The sequence below is a fragment of the Sinocyclocheilus anshuiensis genome, unplaced genomic scaffold (genome assembly GCF_001515605.1).
Source record: "Sinocyclocheilus anshuiensis isolate Anshui unplaced genomic scaffold, SAMN03320099.WGS_v1.1 scaffold88, whole genome shotgun sequence".
Taxonomy (NCBI): Eukaryota; Metazoa; Chordata; class Actinopteri; order Cypriniformes; family Cyprinidae; genus Sinocyclocheilus; species Sinocyclocheilus anshuiensis.
The window spans coordinates 75,350-92,247 of NW_015555728.1; the positions used below are offsets into that span (position 1 = coordinate 75,350).

At 35.3% G+C, this 16,898-nt stretch overlaps 2 protein-coding genes across 2 annotated transcripts in view; both read right to left on the minus strand.

Moving 5' to 3' along the window:
* Nucleotides 1-1,504, minus strand: part of LOC107672780 (TM2 domain-containing protein 2-like) — a 5,184-nt gene extending 3,680 nt beyond the window's left edge. The window contains exons 1-3 of the mRNA XM_016466132.1: nt 984-1,504; nt 777-864; nt 540-655 (exon numbers count right to left, since the gene is read on the minus strand). Of these exons, the coding sequence (XP_016321618.1) occupies nt 540-655; nt 777-864; nt 984-1,261 (482 nt within the window). The 5' untranslated portion in view covers nt 1,262-1,504. The remainder of the gene's footprint in view (nt 1-539; nt 656-776; nt 865-983) is intronic.
* Nucleotides 1,505-3,603: 2,099 nt separating this feature from the next.
* On the minus strand, nt 3,604-7,260 carry LOC107672722 (T-box transcription factor TBX3-like). The gene is made up of 7 exons (XM_016466021.1): nt 6,738-7,260; nt 6,320-6,587; nt 5,912-6,058; nt 5,719-5,795; nt 5,048-5,181; nt 4,291-4,826; nt 3,604-3,952 (listed from the first exon to the last, which is right to left on the minus strand). The coding sequence occupies exons 1-7, from the start codon at nt 7,127-7,129 to the stop codon at nt 3,644-3,646; spliced, it is 1,863 nt and encodes a 620-aa protein (XP_016321507.1). The 5' UTR covers nt 7,130-7,260; the 3' UTR covers nt 3,604-3,643.
* Nucleotides 7,261-16,898: the final 9,638 nt, after the last annotated feature.

Consider the following 16,898-nt stretch of genomic DNA (forward strand, 5'->3'; position numbering starts at 1 on the left):
TGCACTCCCGAAGTGGTTATGTGGCCACGACGCCGCACCTATATGGCTTTCTCAGTTCTCAAACAAATACATTCGATTTTTATTGACTGAACGCAAGCGCTTGTTGCGATAGAAAACACTATAATGGTTTCCACTGATTAAGAAATATTTTGTTTGCTTGGGTGGTAATATTAGGTCTATTATATTAATAGGGAAGGGGGGCCCAAAAATGTGTTTTGCCTATGTCACGAAAAGAGGTAAATCCGGCCCTGACTGTGGTTATGGGTCAAACTTAAAATAAACCTAAAACCTACTGTTTTATAATGTACTACAACACACTGAGCTGCAAATAGTATCTGCTACTATTTGCAATAAAATATGACTAGCATCTAACACTATTTATACTTGGTGCAAGTAGCATCCATTTGCTTTTTCACTTAGTGTACACAGCGTTTAACGCAATTTAATGGGCAAATAGCCTCTGACTAAGTGTATATATTAAATTATTTATTTTATATTTCAAGTTGTGGGAACCATATATTATATTGTATTTCACTTACTTAATGCATGGCTCATTGCCTCTAAGAAACTCCCGTGGTCCAACGCACTCTATGCCATCCAGTGCCGTACATAACACCAGGGTATGGTTGACATCTTTGTACACTTGACCGCCAAACTACGAGAAAATGTAAGTTGTACGTTTTTAGCTTGGCTACACCTATATAAACATCTGTTGGGAGGGCTCTGAGACGCAAGTTATTGGTGCAACATAATCTTTCCAATTAAAATGTACTTGCCTTTACACATCCATAGCCCAGTTCCTGAAAGGCAGAGAAATTTCCTCCGTGATCGACTGGATCTTGACAAAATATGAATTCCTCTGGTCTAAAAGAGACAAGAGCACGAATTATCATCATGATATAACTATACCAGTGAGCACTGAACTGTAGGTTGGTGGTGTTTACACAAAACAGGCCGCGTGCTTGATAAAGATGTTTACTTACAGATATCGACAGAGGACGACAGGTGATGGAGGGCTGTACTCATACTGCTCCGTGTGATTTGATATTTCAGCAGGTAACGTTGTAACACTCCTCGTCACATTTCCTTCTGGTTGATGATTGCCGAGTACAACTGTTTTGCTGGTCGTTACTCTGTTCCCGGGTGCCTCGGTTGAGTTTTGCGAGTGAATCCCTTCTAGACACTGTAATAGCAGCACTGTGAAGAGCAGCAAGAACTGTCCGCCTAATAAAATGTAGTTGACTGAAATCTGCGGCATCATTTCTGGACAGCAGTTAAGCTGAACGGCTAAACAATCTTTCAGATAACGAACACGACAGCAGCTAAATTAGCGGTCATTTTTCCAGTGGCATCTGCTAATGTCAGTCGACATATTACTGGCAGTTTTATTTCATAACATGCAACTTATGTTCCGTGTTGCAGCCGAGAATGTACCATATTATTCTGCTACCAGTAAACACAAGCTAAAACTGGTCTGTACAATGACAACATAAGCGGCGCGTTGTGATGACGCTTTGTGTGTAGCGTTACGTCATTTCATTTGTGTTATTCAACTCAATAAATAAATTGATAGATTATTCTGATATAATTTATAATGACAGCTTCATCTTTTTCTTAGATTATTATAAAGCCTTTGATACTTTAGAACATGTTTTTTTATTTCAAGCACTTAAAAAAATAGGCTTTGGTGATTATTTCTGTAAGATGGTTAAAATGTTATATGTAAATGGAAATAGTTCAATTAAACTAAAAAACGGTACCTCTCCCAGGTTTTCTCTAAATCGTGGTGTGCGTCAAGGATGCCCAGTGTCTCCTTATCTGTTCTTAATTGCAGTGCAATTTCTTAATTTACATATTAAAAGGAGTAACCTAAAAGGCATCACTGTTGGAAATGCAGAATTAATTATTAGTCAATTAGCTGATGACACAGCATTGTTTTTAGAAGACTCCTCTCAAACCTCAATAGCCTTAAATACTCTTCAGTCATTTTCTAAAGCTTCTGTTCTAAACCTTAATATTGATAAATGTGAATTATTTCCCATTAAAAGTTGTAATGTCTCTTCAATCTGTGGCATAGCTGTTAAAAGCACTGTTAAATATCTTGGTATAGAAATAACTAAAGAAAAAAGATGTGCAACAAACTTTAATCCGATTATTGAAAAAACAAAGAAAAAACTTAATTGCTGGCTTCAAAGGGATCTATCTATTAAAGGAAGAGTTTTGCTCACTAAGGCTGAGGGACTTTCACGCCTCTCTTATGCGGCCCAATCTCTTTATGTAGATAAGCCTACATGTAAATTGGTTGATAGAGCTCTAACAGATTTTGTCTGGAAAAACAAAAGCCATTATATGAAGAAGTCTGTTATTTTAAATTCTTACAACAAAGGATCTTTAATGTCATCTTTGTGATGTTTGCATTCATAATAAAAAAAATAAAAAATAAAAAAAAAGAAAGAAATTGATATACTATAAATAACTAGCATTTTCCTATTACAATTATTAAACATTCATGGGATTAAAGTTAGCCATCAATTGTGTTGCAGATGTAGACCTTAATGGGATAATTCATTTGAGTTCAGTTTACCAGACTCTTTTCAAGGTATTTGACTTGTTACAAACATTACGTTCTAGATAGTTTTGTGGATTTCAGTGTGTGTGTGTGTGTGTGTACATATTTTTATATCCCCGTGGAGACCTAAACCTGAATACACACCTACACGTGGGGACTCGTGTCACCGTGGTGATCTAAATTGAGGACCCCATGGGGAAACAATTTTATTAAATTTTACTATTTATTTGTTAAAGTTTTTTGAAAATCTAAAAATACAGAAAGTTTTCTGTGAAGTTTAGGTTTAGGTTAACCTGGACCTGGAGGCACCCCAACACTGCACATTTTGCATGTCTCCTTTCTCTGACACACCAGTGTCAGGTAGTGCAATAGTAAATACAGTTTGTACAGTAGAAGAGAGTCCCCACAAGGATAGTAAACCAGACGTGTGTGTGTGTGTGTGTGGATTTTGAAATACCGGTACATTTTAAGCCCCCTACCCTGAGTAAACCTTTTTAGCCCAGCTGATCTGGTTCCATCATACTGTCATGGGTGACCTCTTGTGGTGAAATTATCATCATCAGCATCATGCAGGTGCAGATTTTGCCCGCATTAAAAAAGTTAATGTTTGTAAATGTTCTTAAAAGTCAAATACAAGTATTTAATGTAAAATATATATTATAAACTTGATTTTAGGTAGAAAAAAGTCTAGGCTTAACTTTTAATTAATCGTCAGGAAAAAGAGATCATGAGAAGTAGACTGAAACGATATGTTAGGACTGTTAGATATTGCCTATAGCCTGAAATATGTTTAAGTGAGATGTATATTAGTCATATGACTACTTTCAATGGTTAAAAAAAAAACAAGGAGAAAAACACAGAAAAATGGTATGAAATTTATTTAACAGCTGCTCTGTAACTTCATGTAGCTATATTACGCATTTTTCACTTTTACACAGCAGATAAAGACTAAAGAATAAATAGTATATATTAATTTTTAATCCAGATCTTCAGCTGATACATACCATAGACTTTAGATATACCATAATGCACATCATTACAGCTGAATTTGTTGTTGCTCCTGTACAGACATCTCTAGAGATCTCGACACGGTATGTTTTGACCCTCATTAGGATTTGATCTAAACTCAGTTGATCCATGAGTTGTAATACCAGCATGCTCATTTGTATCAGTTTCACCATATGGTACAAATACTGAGGTTTGTGGCATTTTTCGGCCATGCACCCACGTTGGCACAGGGTAAGGTCTGCATCTGGACCGGTAGCTAACATTGAAAATAGGGGGGCCTTGATCCTGATATGATACAGCAGAAGAGGTGGCAGCAGATGTGGTCACGTAACTCTGTGGATATAATACATTTCCATGCGCTGAGACAAGCACACCCTGAAAAAAATCAGATCAAATCATTATTATTATTATTATTTTATTTTATGTTTAATTGTATTATTTATTTATTGTAAAACAAAATTTACATGCAAATTAAAGGCAATAAAACAACACATTTTGTTAACATGTTTTATGTCTTTTTATATTTTTAAACATTATTGCGGGGTTTTTTTCACAATAAATAACTGCAATAAAACCACATTTTGTTTAGCATGTTTTATGTCTTTTTTATATTTTTGAACATTATTGTATTTTTTACAATTATTTTACAATAAATAATTGTATTTTTAGTCATATTCAACCAAATAGGCTTACATCATGAATTGTCAACCTACCTGAGAGGTTGTTCTGTACTGCTGAAAATCAGGCATGCCAATAAGTCTTTGTTGTGAGGATGAGACTGAAGTGGTGTAACCTTGACCCTCCCCTTCATTTGACCTTCTAGATAACCAAGGACCAGTTGCTTCAGATGCCAAAAACGGAAGTGTTCCAACATAATTAAACTGGCATAAATTTGACAAGACATTTGGCGGCACACACAGAGAATTAATTAGGCCTGGAGTGGGGATGTAATAGTGCCGAGTGAGCGAACCCTTCTGAGAAACATCAGTCTCATCATCTGCAAACTTGTGTTGTTCAGCATGTTTTTTATCCAATGTTAAATGTTCAGAACCCTCTTCACCATGCTTTTTTTTGCTGATGACCTTTATGTTCCTTTCTCCTTGTATCTCCTCTTTTGAATCGTCCTTTGACTCTTGCACTGTTGTTGAGATTTCTGTGGAATTTTGCTCATCTTGAGAAACTGAATGCTTTCTGTCTTCATTGCTTTCCTTCTCATCTCCATATCCATCAATGTCACTCTCATTTGTATCTGTAGAATAAATATCTCATAAATGTGTGTTAGGAATAGCAACAATAATATTAATAATAAATCAGATGACAAAAGCATATTAATAAATGATAATAATAATATAAGTATACAAAATATATATACATAAGTATAAAATTGTTTACAATAATCAACAGTTTGACTTTTATTACAAATTATTATACAGTATAAGTATATTATTATTATAAATCCCAACCCAACACCTGTTGAAGTTGATGTAACGACGTTCGTTTCTTGAATTAAAGGATTTGATGAAGTTTGGTCAAAAGACGAGTCGTGTGTGAACACATTGGCTTTTTTCGGTGCCACATCACACCTCTGATGCAACATCTGTTTCCTAATTATTGAAAAATACATATGTCAGTGGATATTAAACTGATTCTTTTCCAACATTACTGTTCAAAAGACTGCATTGAAAATCTGAGATCTAATTTCAAATCTAATTTAAACCTGGAAATAAAGAAAGTTTCTTACACAAAATAGCATGATATAAATAAAAAGACAAAGATACAATGTAAATAAGAAGGATTTTGCACTAATCAAATAATAAGTAAATTTGTGATATGATCATGTGAACTAATTTTTTCCAAAGGTCAGATTTGCTAAGTACTGAGCTCTTTGAATCATTCTCAAATAATGCTGGAGAAAATCATCATCAGGTTTTACACACGTTTGTGTCCATGCAGCTTGGGTACTGCTGTCATTAAAGCAAAAGGGGACAGACTCCGACATTAATATTGTTTAGTTCAGCTTTTCACTTCAGTATGCAGATAATATAATTTGTTCTGAGAGAAAAAAAAAATCGATGCATTTTAGAAGTGGACTTTTAAACAGGACTGTAAAGGCATAAATCGGAAAGAAAGAAATAGCCTACCTTTTCTCTCGTCTCCCATTTCCGGTATCTCGGAATCCTTTGGCAAATGGGTTATTATCGATTTTCAGCTGAGTTATCTGTAAAGGTATGGTTCACATGTTAATGATGATACCACATTTCTTCAGTGTTGTGAAAAAATTGTTCACAGCTTTATTAACTTAATAAGCTTTATTAAAACATTTGAATCTGTCACCTTTTCGTTTTGGTATGCCGTCACAGCGATAAATTCTGTCTCAGGAAACACGTAGGTTTTGAACGTGCTGTAAGGACGTTTGAGGATGTCGTTTGCTCGAACGATATGAAACCTCGGCTGATATTTGTGCATCGAGTTTAATATGGTCTGCAAAACAAAATCATATCATTTTGCATAATCATTTCATACTTTTTTTTTTTTTTTTCAAACAATAACACTTATGTTCCAATACCACAAAATTACTTTCAAATCTTTTCACACGGAATTAAACGAAAATTATCTTTAATACGCTGATCGCTACAGGCAACTTGTTGAGTGTTGCTCTTACACTTGGTGTAAGACAATTATTTTGAGAAGAAATTTACAATAAATGTCATCCATAAATTATGAATCGCATTAAATACTCACAAACCCATGTTTGCCAGATATATTGTTCGTCAATTTGAGCTTATGAAAGTTCACAGCTTTGGACATCCATTGCTCCCCGGTAGCAGGACTGTCTGGGTGGATGTACATTCGTTTGGGCATTTCTGGATCGGCCTTTCCAGCCACAATCCAGCGAGCGTTGTGAAACTTATATCTGTAGTCATCGGCTGCGACTATATCCATTAGCAGGATGTACCTCGCCTTCCTGTCCAAGCCGCTGCAGCACACTTTGAATGCTGGAAACATGCGCCTCAAAGAAGCAAAACACGTTTCACTTGTTTACAAGAGTTCAAGTCAAAAGACAAAAGAAGCATGAAGCTTATGCAGTTAATGCCCATTTTTAAAAGACTGATTTTAAACACTCCGCGCAGAGCCTAGACGTGTTAAATCACCTTCTTACCTTCCAGACTTTGTTATGACCATCTCCGTGCCGCTTTTGTGAAACTGCCCCCACAGTTCCTTGCCTTCCAGGTGAACCACGGGGTCATCCTCAGGTGCCAGTCCGGGGTCTCTCGTCTCCACAGAGAGGTGCGCGGGAGACGCGGCTTCTTTGAGTGCCAGACGAATCGAGTTATGGAGCACGTTCGCAAACTGCTGTTTCCCGTATCCAACAGGAAAAAACTGGGACTGCTGTCCAAGCATCGAACTAATAGTGAGGTCAGTGGGACTGGCCGGTATTAAGTGGTGATACGCCATTCTCTCCACTTGCGCTGTTTGTGGGGTTATCATCAGTAGCCTACTCACTTCATCCTCACAGTGTAGGTAACAACTCCTCTCTGAGGTCTTCAGCATTCACTCCTTATGTGGAATCATGCTAATTTCAGTGTGTCAGAAGTTGTAGACAGTTTGTCAAAATACATCTCGCGTTTTTGAGTGAATCATCCATTCTCATGCTTTCATGCCTTTATCCTGTTGAGTGAAGAACCCAACTGCAGAGACCGTAAAAGTTGTTTTATAGGGGTCTCGTGCGCACAGATGATAAACCCTGGGGACCTAATGCCGGATCTCAAGACAGCATGGTGTTTGTTGTCGGGACGGGTCAGTCAGGGGTTTCTTATTGGCTCCGTGGACACATCCAAACCAATTGTGCTTCGTAAGGGCGTGGTAAATCGATTTATAAAGAATCAACTGCAACAAAGTGATTTGATACCAATGGAGCTTCAGCTGTCTAGATTTTAGCGTTGCTCAAGCTTATGAATAAAGTAAAGAAAGATCGGGGCTCGTTGTCACACTAACTATAAGGTTGTGAATCAAAGGGTCCAATTGCACAGATTAATTTTGTAGCCTATTCAAAACGCTTTTTATTTTATTTTATTTATCCCTTATCATGAACAATAAAACTGAATAAAATAACTAAAATTCGGGCTTTAGTCAAAAATGTACATGTATATAATTTATCAATTACAATTTCTTTAATTACAGTATAAAAAAATGTTTTATATTTTATATGTTACCATTTACATTTTTGCTGTTTTGTTTCATGATTCATGATTTGTTATTTTGTTTCATAATTATTTCACTGTATAGGCCTACATTTTTCTGAAAATTCTAAAACAAGTTGTTAAATGGCAGGTTCCATTGTGACAACTTACCCCCATGCAACACAGAAATTAACATTTGGAAATAAACATGCCTTGAGAAATATTCACTGACATTATTCTGATATTACTGTATGTTAAAAGCATGTACTAATGTCAATATACTGTCTGTAGAACAAACAGCAGGACATATAACATATATTGGCCTAACTGATGCTCTTTTTAGGACTGTCACGTTAAATTACCCCTCCCACACCACCACCCATAATCAATGTTACATCTCTAATCTAGATGCTTGATACAAAAGCACCAAACACAACCACAAAATACAGTCCAACATGAGAAACTCTTTCCCTCACACATTTTACATAATTAACACAGTGAATTACAACCATCTGATGATATAACACAATTTTGAGTTGGTACCCTAAAATAAGTCCCATCTTTCCTTGCTCCCAGACTCCGTCCTGTAATATCATGCTGAGACATGAGTGGGAAATGACTGAGGATTCAACTGATGTATGCTTTTGATTGTCCTGGCTGGATTAGTGAGTGTATTCAGTTACACGTTTTTATTGCAATAGAGTTTTGGCTGCACATTCCATGAAGGCTAAAGAACACCACAGTGGACTGAGTGAGACCAGCAGTACACAAGCCTCTTGAAACCAGCAGTTGTGTAACTTTGTATTCAATACAAACCATTTTCCTTTTCTTGATGTTTACAATCACATATTGAAATCTAAGCAACTCATAGCAGTCACTTTTAGATATCAAGCTTTGATGTTTTTTGAAGAATGTGGCCAAACTATCACGGCGCCAATTTGACAGTTCATGTAATGGGGAAGCCCCATCAGACGCTCCATTGTGAGGTTTTTAATGAGGATCTATTTCTGTTTCTGCTCAAGGCATCAGCAATTTAGCACAGCTTTTTTTTTTTCTTAGTGGGAGGCTAACTGGCGTCACTTTTGTGTTGTTTTTTGTATTAGTGTATAGTGTAGTGTAAAATGCCTGACAGCACAATCTTTCAGTATCATTGCTGGGTTAAATGTTGATTTTTATTATCAATGTTGAGAACAGTTGTGGTGCTTAAAATCTTTTGTGAAAACCATGACATGTTTTTTTCAAGATTTTGTTTAACATTAATATCTTTACTGTCACTTTTGATCAATTGAATTTAAACACTTAATCTATGTCAATATAAGGGGGGTGAAAACTCCTTCACAGAGATACAGCTTTATTTCGAACATTGCCTATATTCTGAAGCATTTAAATAATTTCACGCCCTGCTTCTGTAATGGATAAATCTGAATTTACGATGACGCTGTTCTATGACAGCTTTATGTCCTGTTTTCAGCTGCGCTGCCCTGGTGGCTGAGAGTACAGAGAAAGATCCACACAACGGATTATGAGAGATATGCCATCTGCGACCATCCACTACTGATGACCCAATCTTTATTGGGCAAGGAGCAACCCTGGCTGTCAGTCATCCCTACTTCAAAGAGTGAGCGGGCAGAGAGCTGTGGGAGGGAGAGAGCACTGATGCCAGTCTGATATTTGTGAGAACACTAACAGGCATTGTGTGTAACTTAAAACCGAGGATAAATAGTTGCTTTAAACTGCTCCACCAGCCGGTACTGACCCTTGAGGTGTGGCTGCTTGGGAAGCGGTGAGGTTTTAATGCTAAATTTTGACACAGGATGTTTTGTTTGTAATATTATAGTTGCATTTATAGTATATCTACATTTGTACCATTGCATAAGTTTAGTGCTATCTTTAAAAAAAAAAAAAATGTTTGACAGCATGAGTATGACTATTTAATTTATGTGTGTGTGTGTGTGTGTGTGTGTGTGTGTGTGTGTGTGTGTGTGTGTGTGTTTGTAGGATAACATTCAGCTCACAAATCTGTTGCTGAGTAGACAACCTTGGATAGAAGGATTTCAATAAAGCGTTACAACAGTAAAAAGAAGTAATTCATTTTGAACTTGAGGCGAACAATATGCAGATGTGAAGGTGAAGGGATTCGGATTTGTGAATATATCCAAGAGGAAAAATAAAGAAAAACGCAATTACTTAACGTGAGTAATTGGGGTTACTTTCCTCCAGTGAATGAGCAATGAGTGGCCTCAATGTGGCCATCTCTCAAACACCTCAGCTGTTTATTTAGAAGGGCTGTGATGAATAGTCGGCCACTAACAGACTGGTGTGACTGGACATGTTTGGACTGTGGAGGTGGGAGGAATGCAGTTAAACAGTGGCACTGAGAAGGTGTGAGGAGAGAGAGAAGTTGAAACAGAGCAGAGGTTCAGAGCACGTCATGCTGTCAAATAGATGGTACTTCTCAGAAACGAAAACAGGACGGGCAGGATTTTTTAATGATCCACGTTCACAATTAAGTAAACAGCAGAAATCAGCACATCTCTTTAGACAGGCTTTCTGGGAGCAGATCCAGCAGCAGATGAATGAGCACTGACAGAAATGAAAGTAAATGACTGATTATCAAGCGCGTCTGCAGTTAAATCTTTAGTGTGATTCGGTTTACATCCTAATGAAGAACACTTCAAGAAATATTGTTTTATAATAGATATGTTAACTACTATTATAAAATAAATGCTGTTCTTTTGAACTTTCTATTCATTAAAGATTCCTGGGGGGAAATATATATGGTTTCCACAAAAATATTAAACATGTTTTGTTTAATGTTTATTGAACAGCATATTAGAATAATTTCTGAAGGACCATGTTACACTGAAGACCGGAGGAATGGCTGCTGAAAATTCCACTTTTCGATGACAGACATTATGATATCAATAAGGGTTTGAACATTTGAGAATCATTCTTAGTACATTCAGGTTAATTGCTAATCTTATTAAAGGATTCTTGCATTTAAAGAAGCTAAATGTTTGTCCTTCTACTTCATTTTTTATATTGTGATCTCATGATATTCTTATACAATCGGATATGTTATCGATCTTTGATGGTTCAAGTTCCCACTCTAAAGAATAAAAGAAATCATTGAAAATAAATTAGAGCCTGCAGAGCCCAAGTGAATGATTTTTTAAATTTTTTATTTCATTATTATTTTGTAATGCTTATTTTCGAACAAGAATAAATTCTGTTCTGAAGGTTATTTCTGTGAATCATACTGTATGAACAATTGTTTGGCTCTTTGTTCGAGTCGATGAGAAAAACATCTTGTGTTTGTACTTGATAAAGAAAGAAATCGGTTTCATTGCCACATCTGCACTTTGGGAATCAAATACAACTTTCTTGCACAAACACTGATCGATGTCAGGAGGTCAATGATAACTGGCAGGGTTGAATGTACTTTGAATCAGATGAAGGTTGGTCCTCAAGAACCACTGAAACCATTCTAATAATGCCTTTGCTCAGATACGGCAACCATAATCTGTCTCATATTAAGCACAAATATATAACTGCTATTGCGCTGATATCTTTTATCTGTATTTTTGTTTATATTTGATGTATGCAAATTAAGTTCTTTGCTGACCATCCATTCCAAGATGACTTTTAAGAATACCAGGAACTGTGTGTCATGACTATAAATAAAACTAAGTGAAATCAAAAAGTTTTAATTGGAGTTACTGTGTAGCTGATCTGGGATAATTGTTGAAGAATGTTTTAAAAATGTAAACGTTTGGACTTTCTTTGGGGAAATCTGCTCTTTGGGTTCTGTTGTGTGAGGCACAGGGGATCCGGCTCATTGAAACGCAACTAATCCCATGAACACCCACGCCAAAAAGCCAGTATTGATGTTTCTGAGCAGTGAAAACCTACTCTGGTAGATTAGGAAAGGTCTGCCAGGCTCAGTAAACCTGTGATTAAAAGCTGTAGTAGTCCTTAGAGTATTAAACATTAATCTGGGTAATGAACAAAGAGGGAAGGGGTAAATAAAGGAAGCTTTTCGGTAAATTAAATTAGATGTAAACATTTTTTTACTTTGAGGGCCATTCGGCATCTAATATTCAGGAATTTTAATGTATGTTTCTAGATTACAAAAAGAATATCATGACTTTTGTTTTTAATTCAATTTAGATTTTTTTTTAATCTCAAAATATTTCCGTAAATCATGTAGCTCAGAAATGATGTATTGTGTACAGTAAGCATATAGCAGTACGTTTTTTTTTTCAGTACTGAGGGAAAAGTTAAGTCAGCAAAGGTTTTTACTTTGTGATTTTACTAGTTCTCAGATGAACAGTCTGAAGAAAGGTGCTAGTACAGCATCTGAATGGCTGATTCAATGAGCAGCTAAACACATATATACACATTTGTAGCACACTCTTAAATGACTTTATTAGTGTTCATTTCCTTGAATTAAATCTCTTGGTAAAGGCTCTTAAGGTCAGGTATGTTAGATATAAATCAGCATTACTGATTTATATTTTATTTCCGATTTTGTTATACCCAGTGATTCAACAAGTTGATTGTACTGTTAAAACCGGATGCATATACTTTCTTGACATGTTTTAGGATTGTGAATATATAGCACTCATTTCATGCAATCTAAACCTTTTTTTTTCCAAAGGAGTCCATGTCATACTATGGAAAGACCTTGAGGCTTCCGTCATCCATTTCTTAATAAGATAATAGTTCTAATGTGTGAAAATTGATTCCTTTCCCTTTGCCTCTTGTATTTATTTATTTTTTTTTTCTATTTCTGGTTGCTTCAGACAAGTGATTTACTCCCTTTATATTGAAATGCCTGGATTGATTTTGCAATGCAATAAAGCCAATAAAAGTATGTTTATTTAAGCTTTGCGAGGGCTTTGGTGTGTATATTCGCCAAAGTGTATGGGTCAGGATAAAGTACAGTGTGAAAGGGGAATCAAAAGGCAGAAAGAGTAAACTATCAGATGGATTTCAGTACAATATAGTTGTTTTATAAAACTAAAAAAAATTAGCATAAAATTTACTAATGTTATATGTGCTGAATATTATATACAGTATGTATATATGTGTGTGTGTGTGTGTGTGTGTGTGTGTGTGTGTGTTTATATATATGCAATTTGTGATAATGAACTGTTAACAAATAAGAGCATTGACTAATAGTGTATCTGTGAGAGTCAGGTCAGCTAGTATATAATTGTGCCCAGCTCTTCAAACACAAAGGAATAATTACTCTTATACCATTTATTAATGTTTTGGTGTTTGCTTGTGATTTTGGTTGTGCATTCTTTAAATATTGAACCTAAACTATAAAGAAGTCTTTTTAACTCTTCACAGTATTTTACATAAACTGAATTTACTGATGCTATGGGACTATTGATAAAAACACATCTTTGGCTTGTGCTGAAGACATCTGTGAGCATGATCACTGCATGCATGAGTGTGTTTGTGTATCTTCTGTATTCTGGCATTCAGAACCACATACACGAAAGTTTTCATGTCTAACTCAGACCACAGTTAGTCACAGATCTAAGAGCTTGAGAAATGTTTGGAATTTATCATGTCTGCCTGTGAATCTGTCATCAAACCTACAATTGCCTCCCAACATCCCTTTTATTCTAGTTTCAGTCCCTTTGCAGCAGTGGCTAGACCCACTAGACCCATTGTTGACTCTGAGAGTGAAACTGTCTTCTCTTTGAAGTGGCTGTCCATAAAAATTTGTCTAAACTATTAGTAAGGCTCTAAAATTAACATACATGTGATATATCATTTTTACAAACACTGAAAACATTTTTTTTTTTGTTAAAAACAATTGCATTCTTGGAATCGTGACTGTCAAATATGCATCAAAAATAAAAGTAAAGACAAATTAATATAAGATATTTCTATTTCAAATAAATGCTGCACTTTTAAGCTTTCTATTCATCAAAGAATCCTACAAAAAAATGTATCGTGGTTTCCACAAAAAATATTAATCAACACAACTGTTTTCAACACTGATAATAATATTTTTTCTTGAGCACCAAATCAGCATATTAGAATGATTTCTGAAGGATCATGTGAAACTGAAGACTGGAATAATGACTGTTGAGAAGTCAGCTTTGCCATCACAGGAATAAATTACATTTTTAAATATAATAAAATACAAAACTGTTATTTTAAAATGTAATATTTCAAAAAAAAAAATTCTAAAACATTAAAAAGTCTTATTTTAAACAAGTTTCTTCCCTGAAAAAAAAGCCAGACAGCTAAAGGACAGTCAGCACAACATTCATTGGTATGATGGAATAAAATAAATAAATAAAATGAGCAGACAACAGGCTTGCTTTAATGTTAATGAGGCATATTGATCAAAGTCAACAGTGAAAATCGTCAGCCAGATATAATGGGCGAGTGGAGGCTTCCTCTGGGAGAAGACGTCAGATCTGCAGTGAATAAAGGCCTGATGATTCAGGGAATAATGGTGAGATATTATACTAATATTCCTTAGCTGAACAGCAGGTTATCAAATTAACCAAGTTATATACATACACTGATTGATATAATTATATAGAATTATAATATATAATATAATTATATATAATTGTATGAAAATATTCATTAAAACAAAATATTATTTTAGAATTATTTATATAGAAAAAAAGAGCAATAACAATTAATTATTTGTTCGCTGTTAAAATTCCAAAATTAAATAAATAAAAAAACACCCTTTCACAGTTTAACAGACACTTAAGGAATCACCATTGGTGTGAATTATTGATTGAGAGAGACATTCTGATGAGGATGGGTTTGGAGCGATGCTATTTAATTAAGGAAATGTACTCTTTCTCTTCCGTTTTCTTTTGTCAGCACAAGCACCTCAATGGAAGAAGAGGCGCACTGAGGACACTTCAGCACAAAGAGGCCCATCATTCCTCAAGCAGATTTCTTTCCTGCCTGTAATTACGGCTTCTGATTCAAACAGCGTCAAACTTTATGTCTGAAGGTGTTCTTAATGTCTGCCGTCTGCGCTGAGATATACAAACTGCAGATATTCCTGTGACACCCGTTAGGAAGAGGATTAAGGCTAGTTATATATGATCAAAATATTCACAGGTGGACCATATCTCAGAGTAGCCTACTTTAGAAAAATATATCCAAAAGACTTACCATTTATACAACGCAGATATCCTTGTTAGCTTTATAATCCTAAATAAAATATCCGTTTGGTTATAACGTGTTCAACGAACCCAGTGCTGAATGAACAGGTGCAGCCTGATGTGAAATCATCTGTTTCAAATTCAAGATTATGGACCTTGAGTAATTGGTGATGGAGTATAAAAACAGCAGGTGATACTGACCTCACAAATATGGATTACACTGAATGAGGGCCAGTGAAGCAGCTGCAGGCAATGGTCTACTTACTGAGCGACAAATAAATATATATATATTTTTTTTTTTACGGGTTAAACATTTGTGTGAACATTTATTTACTAGCAAAAGTAAGTAACCTTTACTTTACTCAACCCATATCTGCATTATAAATTGTATCGCTTCTCTTTTAGGAAAACATCACATAAATGTGTCAAAATCAATATAACTGTATGTAGAAACAAGAAAGATAAAAGAAGTCTTGACTAGACTGACTGAATTTGTTGATAACAATGCCATTTTGTCTGTCCAGTGTATACAGTAAGCAAGAATGTGGCCGTACTCTGAATTGGGATATCTTCGCTCAAAAACCGCTCATTATGACTTTAGGGAATTTTCTTGTCTCAATGTGCATAATCCATGGCTTTACACCTCCTTATCTTCTATATTGTTGAATGAAATGTGCTGGCAAAGAGAATATATGTTAATCATGGACTGGTTAACATATAAAGAGAAATGCAAGGATCAGAAAAGCAAAGATTTAAAGATTACAAAGAAAGGTTCAGCTTCAAACCTTTTTAAAAATGTGTTATTGATTTTAAGTTTTGTTTGATGCACAGAGTAATATCTATCCTTGGGATATACTCAGCATAGTCCACTTTTGTTTTTATATTTTGTGTTAGAATCTACAGAAATTCTGACTAATTCAAAATAGTTTCTACACTTTATCTTTGGGGTTGTTTGTAAATCATTCACAGTGTCATTATTTAAATGAAACATTTGTTGCACACTATCATATATCAGTATCACTGATTTTAGATCTAGCTGCCCCTAATCATCACATTTAAAAAAAAAAACTGTGGTTGGTCAGTTTACATTTTACCCTGCCTGTCAAAGTGGGTTGTTCTGGAATTTAAAGTTTTTTTTGTTTGTTTGTTTTTTTTCCTTTATTTATATAGCGCTTTTAACAATACAGATTGTGTCAAAGCAACTGAACAGCATTAATTAGGAAAATAGTGTGTCAATAATGCAAAATGACAATAGTAAACACTAATTTTTCAGTTAAAGACAGTTCATCATTGAATTCAGTGATGTCAACATCCAGCTCAGTTTAAATAGTATCTTTGCAATCAAGTCAACGGTATCGCTGGAAATGAAGTGTCCCCAACTAAGCAAGCCAGAGGCGACAGCGGCAAGGAACCAAAACTCCATCGGTGACAGAATGGAGAAAAAACCTTGGGAGAAACCAGGCTCAGTCGGGGGGCCAGTTCTCCTCTGACCAGACAAACCAGCAGTACGGAAAAATCAATTTAAGACGTAATAAAACAGACGATGAACACTAAAGTTCTTAACATCAGAATATTGCTAAGGCCAATTGTTAAAGAAATGCATTCAAACTACCTGAACTTTCTAATATGATGTCTAAATTATATATTTTTATATTATAAATTATTTTATAATATATTTTTTATTTCTTGTTGTAAAACAAAATATATAAATAAAATAACCCCCATTAAATAACTTATGTTGATTCATAGAATTGCTTGGTTTTATTTTTATTTTTTTTACAGACTGCTGATGATATCTGATAGAACCAGATCTTAGAGTCTTCCCATCATTTTACTTGCATAACTGGGTTGCACTCATTACAGTGTTGGTAATCAAGGCTTCATAAACCTGATATGGAAAACAGAGTGTGTGGGAAAAGCAGAGGGGGCGTGTGTGAAGTAAGCTGAGCTGGTATAAATGTATTCTTTGTCTTGCCTGAT